The sequence below is a fragment of the Falco naumanni genome, chromosome 4 (genome assembly GCF_017639655.2).
Source record: "Falco naumanni isolate bFalNau1 chromosome 4, bFalNau1.pat, whole genome shotgun sequence".
Lineage (NCBI taxonomy): Eukaryota > Metazoa > Chordata > Aves > Falconiformes > Falconidae > Falco > Falco naumanni.
Window position 1 is genome coordinate 86,791,407 of NC_054057.1, and position 11,480 is coordinate 86,802,886.

Consider the following 11,480-nt stretch of genomic DNA (forward strand, 5'->3'; position numbering starts at 1 on the left):
CCTGTCCCGCGGGTACCCACCCGCACCAAAGATGGCGTCGCCGCCGGCGTGGGGCAGACGTCACTAGACTGCGCCGGAAGTGGCGCCCTTCTCCCGTGGCAACCGGGAGCGCCGGAAGTGGCCGGCACGCGGAGCCGGCATGGAGGCGGCCGCCAGCCCCGTGCGCTTCAAGAGCAAGTGAGGGGCGGCGGGGGGCTGGGGGGCCGGGGCTCTCCCGCGGGCGGGCCGCCGCCGTTCGGTTTAACCGCCGCTCTGCGCTGTGTCTCTTTTCCCTTCCAGCTACGCCGTGTGCCGGAGAATCGAGCCTTTCTACAAGGGGGGACGAGTGCAGGTGAGACCCGGCTCTGCCGCCCGGCCCGGCCCGGTTGGACAGTACCCCGGCTCGGTAACGCTCCCCCTTTCCTTTCCCTTTTCCCCAGATAAGCCGAGATGGAAAATTTATGTTTTGCCCCTGCGGGACCAAGCTGAACGTCATCGATGTGGACACAGGAGCTCTCCACAGCCTCCAGCAGGTGAGGAGGCCTGGCCTCTGCTGGGTGGTGGTGAACCGCTGCGGGTTTCCAAGGGCTCCTGGGGTGTTCCTGCTGTCGCTGGCTGTTGATCTAAAGCTCCCAAGAGTGAGAAGCAGAGGGGAGGGTGAGAATGCTTCTAAACACAGGCAGGCATTGGTCGTGTTGTCCCCAAGCACAGCTGGGAAGCTGCTGGTTGTGCTTAGCATCAGCAGAAGCATGTAGAGAAGGGTGCTCTGAGCACGCAGTGCCTATGGTGTAACTGTGGGGCTTTTACCTTTCATTTTTCTAGGATGACGAGGAAGATATCAGTTCGTTTGTTCTTAGCCCTGATGATGAGGTATGTGTTTGCTTTGTGGTCTTCTACACTGCTGTGTCAGGCTCCCAGATAAAGCCAGTGAACGCCAAAGGCAGCTCTGCCTGGAGGCACCTTGTGTTCCCAGAGAACTCTGCCAAGTCTTCTCAGGCTTCCATCTGTCTCTCCTGGGTTCACCTCGGACAGAGGAATGCTGAGAGACTCAGCTTCACAAGTGTCATAGCAAGTGGCATTCTGTGCTTTGTGTGTGGGCACTGAAAGAAATTTAAATCAAATTAGTACTTAATCATGCTTTTCTTCACCTTGCTTTTGCGTAGAGCCTCGTGACAGGGAGCCGAGCCCTGTTGCTGAAGCAGTGGAACTGGCGAGAGAACAAGTGTGTCCGCACATGGAAAGCCGTGCACATAGCGCCAGTTGCTAGCATGGCCTTTGACTCTACTTCAACATTGTTAGCCACAGGTACGGCCCCATGTCACTGGCACATGGTGGGAGTGATAATGGCCCTTCTGCTTCTGAGTAATTTGGCTCAGCTGGACACTGAAGTAGTGATGTTCTGAATTCAGCTGTAATCAGAAGAGGTTTTACTTAGAAATGACATCTTGACCAACAACAAGGGGTTCTTTCGATGTTCTCTCTGAAATATACTTAGTAAAATGCTGACAAATGTCTGGCATCTATAGGACAGTGCAGTATAGTTGTCCCGGTGTAGGACAAGGACTCGTGGAGATGGAGGAGGTCAGCCATGGCCTATAACGTAATTCTATTTCAGGTTTGAGTGTGAGTAGTCAGATTTTGCCCAGCTCTCTGAAAGCTTAGGGTGTTCCATGGACTTCTCTTGGTGTGGGTGGTGGTTGCTGGATTCATTTTTCTTTCTGCTGCCTTTGCAACCCATGAAATGTTAAACTTGCACGAGGTCCAGCGTATCAGCATCTCCTCTGTAGTTCATTCTTACGTGCCTTTCTTTTCCCAGGTGGCTGTGACAGCACCATTAAGATCTGGGATATGATCAAACAGTACTGCACACACAACCTAAAAGGATCTTCAGGAGTTGTACAGTAAGGACAAGCCATATTTGTCGGTTGCTGGCATTAGTGTGGTGCTTGGATGCTGGGATTGATGTGAAATATCTTGAGTTAATGGAATATAAAGGCCCATTCTGAGTGGGTTCTGAGCTCTCTTCTGCTCCATGATTTTTGAGATGTCTAGTGAAGGAGCAGAGTTGTGACTGACTAGCCCAGAGAGGAAAAAGTTTGGTCAAGAAATCTGTTGGAATCTAAATGGAATGTCTGTGCTTGATAACTGATGTATTTCAAGAACCTGGCAAGAATGGCAAAGATCAATTGTAAATTTTGCTGGTGGGTGGCAGAGTCATGAAGCCCTACAAAGAAAGTCCTCTTACAAATTCATGTCAATTGATCTGTCAGACTCTTTGTGTAGAATGTATATTTGTTTAAATGTTGGGCTAATGCCAGCATGCATTAAACATATAGTTTAATAAGCATAAACAGATAGTTTACTCCTGTCCTGCTCAAGTGCATTTCCTTCTGTCCAGCCTTGTTGAGTTCCACCCTGATGTCTCCCGTCTGCAACTCTTCTCCTCCTCAATCGACTACAAAATCCGCATCTGGGACCTGAAATCCAGCAAGTGCGTTGCTACGCTGGACGGCCACTTCAGTGCCGTCACCTCGCTGGCATTTGCAGATGGAAATACGCTCGTCAGGTAAAACCTTGCAGAGGCTTAGCCTTTCTCTCCTGCCAGAGACTGGGTGTTTCGATAGGCTCTGGCAAGGTTCTCCAGTGAGGAGGAGGACTGCTACAGGTGTTTGTTCTCTGCTTGACCATGCAAGTGTGTAACTGAGGCTGTCGGCACCTGTGTTTTAGGCAATGTACTGTGCTGCCACATGAAAGGCTGGTGCTTTCTTTCACATGGGCCTCTTCAGAGAGGGGGTGAACTCCCACAACTCCAGATTTGCACTTACAGCTCGAGTTCTCAGAGCCCAAATTGAATGGATTTAGCACTGAAACTGATCTTTTAACTTGCAGTTCTGGCCGTGATAAAGTCTGCATGGTGTGGGACCTGAAAACTAGAGAAAGCAAACGAACTGTCCCTGTCTATGAGGTAAAATTGCATTTCATTTATTCCTTTGAGATCCTTTGTAGTTTCTAGGTCATGGTCCTACGATACCTCTGCCTCTTTAGGTTCCTGTGTACTGTGAAATCAGGTTTCTCTCCCTTGTACTTTCCAGAGGCCTTAAAACTCTGTGCCTAAAGTTGTTTATTTTCTTTTCCTCCTTGCTGGTGTGGTTCTGCCTGGGAAGTTTGAGGAAATAGTGCCACCACTGCTGTCTCCACTGTCTCCCCAGTGCTGGAGGAGGAAGGAAGGATGGTCATGTAAAAACATTGTATCTGCCCGCCTGTCTTCAGCAGCCACGTGGTCCGGGGCAGTGGAGTGTGGTGTGCCCACGCCTGTTGGCACTAGCGGGCTGTTGCACAGCTCTGGTTGCTGAAATGGGATGCTGGTCCCATGCGCTCAGCTGGTGTTTGGCCAACTCTCTTGCAGAGCGTGGAAGCTGCCGTCTTGTTACCTGAAAAGGGAGATTTCTCTCAACTGGGTGTGAAGAAACAAGGGTTGCATTTTGTCACAGCTGGCAGCAAAGGTGAGTGTCCTGGCATGTCACTGCCAGATCTGGAGGCTGAGGAAGGACAGTATTTAAGGCACTGCACTGCCATTATTCCCGGGATGTGCATTCTGTGTGTGGTGGAAGCCTTGGGATGAACGAAGGGCTGGAGAGCAGAGCCTTCTGAGTTCCTCTAACAGTAGTGGATGAGCAGGACTGATCAGGCATGCTGTGAACCTTTTAACTATATATGTTCTCAAACTGCAATAAAGTTTGATTTGGATTGAATAAGGAAAACTATATGGCCCTTCATGCCACTGTCACTGAATCTCTTTGAAGTCCTGCCTCAAAGCTGTGTAGCTTTTTCCAGTAGGCGAGGCCAGGGTTTGTTCTATATTTCTTGGACAATCGCTGTCTAAACCAGTGGCTTTGACAGATAATTTATTTCATCATTTTTGTTAGGCATCCTGAAAGTCTGGGAAGTTGCCACAGCTGCATGCGTGTATACCCAGCCTGTGCCCTTTGAATTGAAGGAGGAGGCGAGCGAGCGCAGTGTCACCCAGTGCATGCTTGTGCCTGCGAGGAATGAGATTGTCACAGTGTCCATGGAACACAACATTGTTTTATATGATGCTCAAACTCTTCAGCTCAGGAAGCAGGTAACAACCCTCAGCCTCCCTCTCCCTCTTCCTTTATCCATACTTTAGGATCACCTCTGCTTCTGGTGGAAGCTTTGTCCAGGGGTGCCCTTGTCTGCTGCCTGTTCTTGAGTTGTTGGGTACAAGCCAGAAAGCCAAGTTCACTGGTGGAGTTATTTGGAGGAATATTGCACAAATGTAGGAAAAAGCAAGCAGAACAGGCCTAGCCAGAAATCCTTCCTGTGCTCCAGCTTGTGTGTAAAAAAATATATTTGTACACGCAGTATTAAATGAAAAGGCACAGTAATGCAGTCTCAGTGAGCATGGCGCCATTCAGTGCTTCTCTAACCAGCTGACTTTTCCCTGTTAAACTCTTTATGTCCTCAGCTTGCAGGTTACAACGATGAGGTTCTGGATGTGAAGTTCCTTGGGCCCACTGATTCTCACATTGTTGTGGCTACCAACAGCCCTCAGCTGAAAGTGTTTGAACTGGCAACATCGCACTGCCAGATCCTCTATGGCCACACAGGTGTGTGGTCAGCTTTGATTGGGTGTATGGGGGATGTGCAAGTGTTTCTTTATCCAGCTTCTCTCACAACTCTTATGTGGAGACTGGAGTCCTTAAGTTCTCTCTGGAACAGCATCACAACGGGTTTGGGAGTTGTTTGGAGAAAGGATTTACCGTGCGGTCCTGGTTTTGCAAACACTAGTTTTCTTTCTCCGGGCTTGTCAGTTCGGACCCTTTCACTAGCAGCAAGATCGATATTGGAGCTAGAGATGTAGATACGTGAGTGTGAGCGCTCTGAATGCAGTTTAGTGGCTGCAGGCGACAGGTTCGCATCGATGCCATAAGCAGCAGGTCACTCCGTAGTGAGTGTGGATGTGTTGTGTCCCGAGTGTCCCCAGTCTGTGAGCGGTGGACTCATTAATTCATGCATTTCTGCTGTCTGGTGTCAGTGTTACTCTGCATCCAGCTGTATTTTCTTCTTCTGTTTAGAAACAATTCTTGCTTTGGATGTCTTCAGAAAAGGCCTGATGTTCGTCAGCTGTGCTAAGGTGTGTTAGTTTTCCTCATTTAATGAAACTTTTCATTTCTAGTGAACTTTATGGGCAGAGTCGTATTCCTTTTTGGCAATCCAGAAAGGGCTTTTGTTTGGATGGAATTCCTGTCTGCTATAACCCCCAAATAAAAGGTTCTTCCACTATCCCTTTTTAATGTTGTCCCTGGGGAAATGCAGTTGATTGTATTTTATTAGCCTGAAGGGAGATGCCTTGTTCTGCAAGCATGTTGGTCTTGCATTAGAGTTCAGAGGTGTCATTAGTGTGAGACTAATGGGGAGCCATGCATAAGAACCATGATGGAAGAAAAGGTGCTAACTGCCCTGATACAGCCAGAAATAAACCTCCATGCTGGAATTCCAGACTGCAGCGCATCATGCTTGGTGGTGTCTGCCCTCACCCGCTCTGACGAGTGCAGGCAGAGGTTCAGGCTTGAACATAAGTGAATAGTCAGGCTCACAGGTGCGCTTAATGCGTGGGGAACTGATCACTTGTCAAAAAAGCACAGTGGTTTCTGTCCTCTCCCATTACAGGACAAAAGCCTTCGAGTCTGGCGGATGAACAAAGATGGAAAGGTGACCTGTATAGCCCAAGGATTGGGTCATGCACATGGGGTAGCTGCTGTCTCTTGCTCGAGGTAATAAAAATTGGACAAGGGTTTCCCTTTGCAAGCATGAGGCATGGCTGCTGTGCTGATCCTCGGGATGAATGTTTTGGTGGATGCCTGCCTCTGAGCTGTGCTGTTTCTCATTCCTGGTCCCAGCTTGTCATGGTGCTCTGAGTGTCAAGGAAGGGTAATTAAAAAAATTGTTTTTGGATGCATCCGTCTGTGCATAAGTTGTGAAGTTTGCATTTCTTTTTTAGTCTTAACTCCTGTTTGCCTTAAAGAGCAGCAGCTGGGTAAGTTGCCAGATAAAGCTTGAGTGATTGGGAGAGGAGGGTTGGGAAGTGAAGGGAACGTATCTATGAAGGTGTTTCCTTGAATAGCCTGTCTGTTTGTCAGCTCTTCTCCTTCCTTTGTGCTGCCTAACAGTCTGTAAGCCCAGCTTCCCTGCTCAAGAGCTGCAGCATAGCTTGTCTGTAAATGAAGAGAGCTAACTGCTCTTGCCTAATGTCTGAATTGCTGGAGGCTATGCCAGGGACCTAAGTAAAATGAAAGACAGTTTAAAAAATGTTAAAGCGCTCTGTTTCACATCCCAGCAGAGTGACTGAATGTGTGTAAATCCCAGCAGGGGAGGAGAAGACCATATTTTTTCTGTGCAGGGGAAGGCACTTTTGCTTCTTTACACTTAGCATCTTTATTCCTTTCAGACTGAAAGAAAACTTCATAGTAACCAGCAGCCAGGACTGCACAATCAAGATCTGGAATATCCCAGAATCCCTCACTTCCAAAGCAAAAGCAGCCTTGATCTCCAGTCCAGAAATCCTTCATGCAAAAGTGACTGAGAGGGGTCATGACAAGGTAAAGCTCCCCCTGACGTTAGAACATGCTTTTAAATACTTAAAACTTTCTTTCCTTGTGTTGCACCCTACATTTATTACCTGTCTGACAGCTGGAGCAAAGGCTTAAATGGCTTTGTACTCTCTCTACTTGCGTGACTTCTCCAGGACATAAACAGTGTGGCGGTTTCTCCGAACGACAAGCTGATTGCCACAGGCTCGCAGGATCGGCTGGCCAAGCTGTGGTCCTGTTCTGATTGCTCTTTGCTGGGTGTCTTCACTGGACATAAGCGTGGAATCTGGTGTGTGCAGTTCTCTCCAATGGATCAGATTTTGGCCACCTCTTCGGCAGATGGGACCCTGAAGCTCTGGGGAATCTTGGACTTCAGCTGCCTGAAGGTAATGAGAACTCAGAGTGCCCCTTGCTCTAGGCAACCCTTGCATGCTACAGGGATTGGTAAAAACTTCTTCAAAAAGGTACGTGCTTGTTAGTGCAGCTGACATGCAGCAATGTGGCCATACTGGAAGGAAGAGCTATGCAGCTCTAGCTGCCTTCTCCAGGATCTTGGTTCTGAGCTGCATGCAAAGCTCCGTGACAAGAGCTTCTGCCTCGTGCTTTCTTTTCTAACTAACCAGTGAGCAACATGGTTGATCAGAGGGGAAAAGCACATTGATGCTATTGAAAGAAAGCTGGCTTTGCCTGACACAGCTGTGGCCGTGAAGCAAACCCACACAAGTTTAAATTTTAGACTCATTCTTCATAGAAAAGCTCTCTTTCCAGCCCAGCAGTGTCTCACTAAGACCCTGAGAGGGCAGTTGCTAACTCTGCCGCATTCTGCCCAGCAGTGGTACCTCACTGACCGCTCCACGCAGCGACAGGGCAATCAGCCCTCTGGGGAGACAGCCCGTGGAGTTGGCCTCACAATTCAGACCATTTGCCCAACAAGTTTAAGCAAGCAGGTTGTTTGCAAAAATGGTATGAGGACAAGTAATTTCCTACTTTTCCCTTTTACTTTCTGCAGTGAAAGTCCCAAGGATAGAGGCTGCTTTTTGGAATGTACTTATTAGGGCTTTAGAAGTAAATATTATCCTCCTGAAAGAGGACTCTCTCAAAAGGCCTGGCAACAGCTCTGACACTTTCTAGCTTCCTTTCTGTTTTCCAGACCTTTGAGGGTCACGATGCCTCTGTACTGAAGATCATTTTTGTAAGCCGAGGAACACAACTGCTCAGCAGGTAAGTGCCACACCAGGAGCGTAGGGGAAGATGCAGAACTAATCAGAAGGAAAATCTCTTAGCTGATATCCACAGCAAGAGGGAAGAGTTATACAATGGATTTAGTTTTGGAAAGACTGATAGGAAGATGCCACGTTTATGCCAAGCTTTCTGCAGGAGCTAACCTGTCTCCCTCTTCTCCAGTTGTGCAGGGCGTTCTTGTTAGCTGCAGTGATGTGGCTGCCTTGGTGACATACACTGTAGTTGGGCAGAGCTAAGGGTGCATCTCACACTTGACATTTTTGGTTAATTCTGCTCCTGTTTGAAAGGAATGGGACAAGTTTAGCTGATATTTGAGGTGGGGGACAGAGTGAGAATGGATCTATCCAGTGATTCTTTTTGTTGTGTTTCTTTCTCTTCCAAAAGTGGTTCTGATGGTCTCTTAAAACTCTGGACAATTAAAACCAATGAGTGTGTGAAAACGTTAGACGGTCATGAAGATAAAATCTGGGGTCTTCACTCTAACAAACAAGACGATATGGTCGTGACAGCATCCAGTGACTCCTGCATCACGCTGTGGAAGGTACGGTACAGGTCTTTCTGTGTTTCCTCTCTGTGTTAGTAATCAGAATGCAGCTGGATAGCTCAGGGTCCCAATGGTTTGTTCCTCGCTATTCCAGCATGACATGTGCTCTCCTCATTTTCTGCACTTTGAAATCAAGTCAGTATGGTATATCTTGGGGTTTGGGGGGCTTTTTGGCCATACTGTATGTTCCCAGTTGATGTTGTAAAAAGAAGAGCCAATGGACCTTAGCAGCCTGCCCAGTGCTGGTGTTCTAAAAGTGGTTTGGAGGGAAGTTGTGAGTTGCTGGATTTCACACTTAAATTACTTGACCTAGAGATCTTGCTGCAGAAATTGGTTTCCTAATCACTTGATGGCTAAATAAAAATTCATCTGTATTACAGCAAGGTTTGACAAAGCTGTATCCTGTTTTTTTATAGGACGTCACTGAAATTGAAGAGAAAGAAGCGCAAGCTAAACAGGAGGAGCAGATTATGAAGTAAGTTGGTCTCGTGCAATAATAAGCTGCGAAAGGCCAGCTCTGTCGAGTGAAACTGGCCACGCCTGGAGCCATCCAGCTCCATCTAATCTGAATGTTACATCATTTAGCTATTTAGAGGCTGTCAAGGCACAGTAGTCTCTTCTACTTCGTAGTTTATCTTTAGCTCCTGCAAAGCCTTGCTTGCTGTCAGCTTGACAATTGATTAGTTTCATGTTTATGCACTGTTAAGAAAGCAAAGTCAAACATCCCAAACCTACTTTCACTTTTTCCCACTTCACCCAGCACTAAATAGTTCAGGGAGCCCCTGAACGTGCCAGGGTGATTATCTGCACAATGAGGGCACTGAGGCATTCATCGGCAAACAGTATTAACTTCTTGGCCTTAAACCTCTGCACACTATTTTTGCCAAATCTGCTGCTTTCTGTGTAGCGTTTTTTAACACCAAGCAAATATTTTTCTCTCTCTGTATAGTGTTTTTTTTCACCAAACAAATATTTGTCTCACTCTTGACCCTGACTTGTTTTCCAGAGAGCAAGAGCTTTCCAACCTGCTTCATGAGAAAAGATACCTCAAAGCTTTAGGGTTGGCCATCTCTCTGGATCGTCCGCACACGGTGTTGATGGTGGTCAAAGGTGAGTCCACCTGGTGCCCTGAAGGCATTTTTCTGCCCTCTCTGCTTTCCAGAACATCTCTCACAGGTCGACAGAGACTACAAAGCCTAATTGTCTGAAAGCCTCCATTTTCTCTTTCTCAAATGACTCCCTTTTTCCTAAGTGAAATCACTGCAGACAACAAGTGGTCTCCCTGCTCTTGGCCCATGGGTGCACGGGCAGGACTCTTGCATGGACTGTTCGTTTCTCTTTTCTGCAGCCATCCTCAAGGAAACTGATGGGAAGAAGCACTTGGAAGAGAACATCATTCGGCTCCGGAAGGATCAGAAAGGTTTGTTACAACACTGTTTAAGTGCTAAAACCTTCCAGGTCAGGGACTTGTCCTTGTTTTCTTAACTGAAACTGAAAGGAGAATCTGCTTAGACTCAGCATTTATCACTGTGTTGCCACCGCCCTGGAGCAGGACTGCTGCCTGGGGCCAGCTGCTTTGTTGCAGTGCTACACCAGCAGCTGCTGGGAGCTGGTGTAAGTGGCTTTGCCCTCGTTGGGGTGTCCCTGTGAGGGCTCCAGGAGCAGTTGTGTGCAGTTGTCCTGCCCCTCCAGGCTCAGCATCACCGTGTGTGGGAGCTGCCCCATGCTGCAGGACAGCAGAGATGCTTTCCAACGTGGCGTCTCTGTGCGACCGCGGCGCAGCCAGCCCATACAGATCCCCTTCCTCCCTAGAGGCGGTATTAATGTTCTTGGTGACGTGGAACACGAACTCTCGAAACTGCCACGAGGCCCAAGCTGTCATTGAAACCCTCCTGAAGCACGAAGCACCAGACAGCCTGTTGCAGTACTCGGGCATTAAATCTGCTGTGGAGGCCCTGCTGCCTTACACCGGTGAGTCAGGCTGCAGAGACAGGCGGTGAGCCTGAGGTCTCCCCCTGTGCTGTGTATGTTCCCTGTTTGCTTGGGTCTGAAGAGAGAAGAGATTTTTGTGCCCTGTTTTGGTGAGCTTTCTCTCCTGTGACGCTAATCATTGCGTTGCTCTCGTTGCAGAGCGCCATTTTCAGAGGCTGAGCCGACTGCTACAGGCTTCCATGTTCATTGATTTCATGTGGCAAAACATGAGGCTGGCCGATGCAGCCCAGCAGGAAGACAGGACTTTGTGACCCTCCTCCCACCAGTTACTTTTTCCAGAGGGGAGAGTCTGAACTGCCTTCCCACCAGGTATGGCAACTGGACTATTTTTCCTTTATTTTATAATAAAATCTTTAAAGTTTTGATTTCTAAACCAAGTCCAGCATTCAGTCTCCTTGGGGCTAAACAAGAGGGGAAGGGCTGTTTCTTTGGCCAAGCTGTGGTTTCCCTTTGTGTATTTTCACACCCTGAATTTTCAGGCCCAGACACTTGAACAGCTCTTAGTCTGGAGAAGAGGCAGAACCTGGCTCTGAACAAGCAGTTCGGCTTTATTGGGGGATTTAAAGACTTTACGGAGCTGGGAGACACTACAGGCAATGTCACATCCCAGAGCCCAGTGGGGCAGTGTGTATGGATCAGTGTTGTGTCGCTGAATGTTTTCTTTGCTTGGCCGAAATGCAGCCTGGACCAAGGTAGGTCTCTCCCCTCTGCCCACCCCAAATGTTGACATCTGGGAGGGAGATAAGCACCTTTTTAATTCCCCAGCTAGCAAATTTTTAAAGTATAAAAAACCAAGCAGTCTTCACAGATACATTTATGTGTATTTTGTTTCAGAGACAAAAACATATAAAATTTGTAACGACAAACACTTCACAAGTTGGTTAAACTGCTTGTTTCAAAAGAAAGATAAACCAACAGATACCTGGAAGAATAACTAAAATTGAATGTAGCGATCTATATAAGTGTCTTAAGTTTTCCTGTAACTGTTTTTCTAACTCAATTCTAACAAATGAGTTTAGGATGAGAACTGCTGTGAGTTTCAGTAACTATTAGACCCCCTTGAAAGAGGAATGTTTTAGTCATAAAAATGAGCTCTGGCCCCACTACTC

General features: G+C 47.7%; 1 protein-coding gene across 2 annotated transcripts; it reads left to right on the forward strand.

Moving 5' to 3' along the window:
• The first annotated feature begins 99 nt into the window (after window positions 1-99).
• On the forward strand, window positions 100-11,114 carry TBL3 (transducin beta like 3). Of its 2 annotated transcripts, XR_005827458.1 has the most exons (23): window positions 100-177; window positions 280-331; window positions 420-512; window positions 802-849; window positions 1,143-1,284; window positions 1,796-1,880; window positions 2,378-2,545; window positions 2,869-2,944; window positions 3,386-3,482; window positions 3,906-4,102; window positions 4,469-4,610; window positions 5,079-5,137; window positions 5,674-5,777; window positions 6,452-6,602; window positions 6,749-6,979; window positions 7,744-7,814; window positions 8,220-8,376; window positions 8,796-8,854; window positions 9,386-9,489; window positions 9,728-9,799; window positions 10,192-10,350; window positions 10,510-10,680; window positions 10,851-11,114. XR_005827458.1 is itself a non-coding variant. In XM_040591238.1 (22 exons), the coding sequence occupies exons 1-22, from the start codon at window positions 140-142 to the stop codon at window positions 10,620-10,622; spliced, it is 2,418 nt and encodes an 805-aa protein (XP_040447172.1). In that variant the 5' UTR covers window positions 100-139; the 3' UTR covers window positions 10,623-10,744. The 2 variants fall into 2 exon arrangements, 1 of the variants encoding a protein (XP_040447172.1); XM_040591238.1 differs by lacking the exon at window positions 10,851-11,114 and having other exon boundaries at window positions 10,510-10,744.
• The last annotated feature ends 366 nt before the right edge of the window (window positions 11,115-11,480 follow it).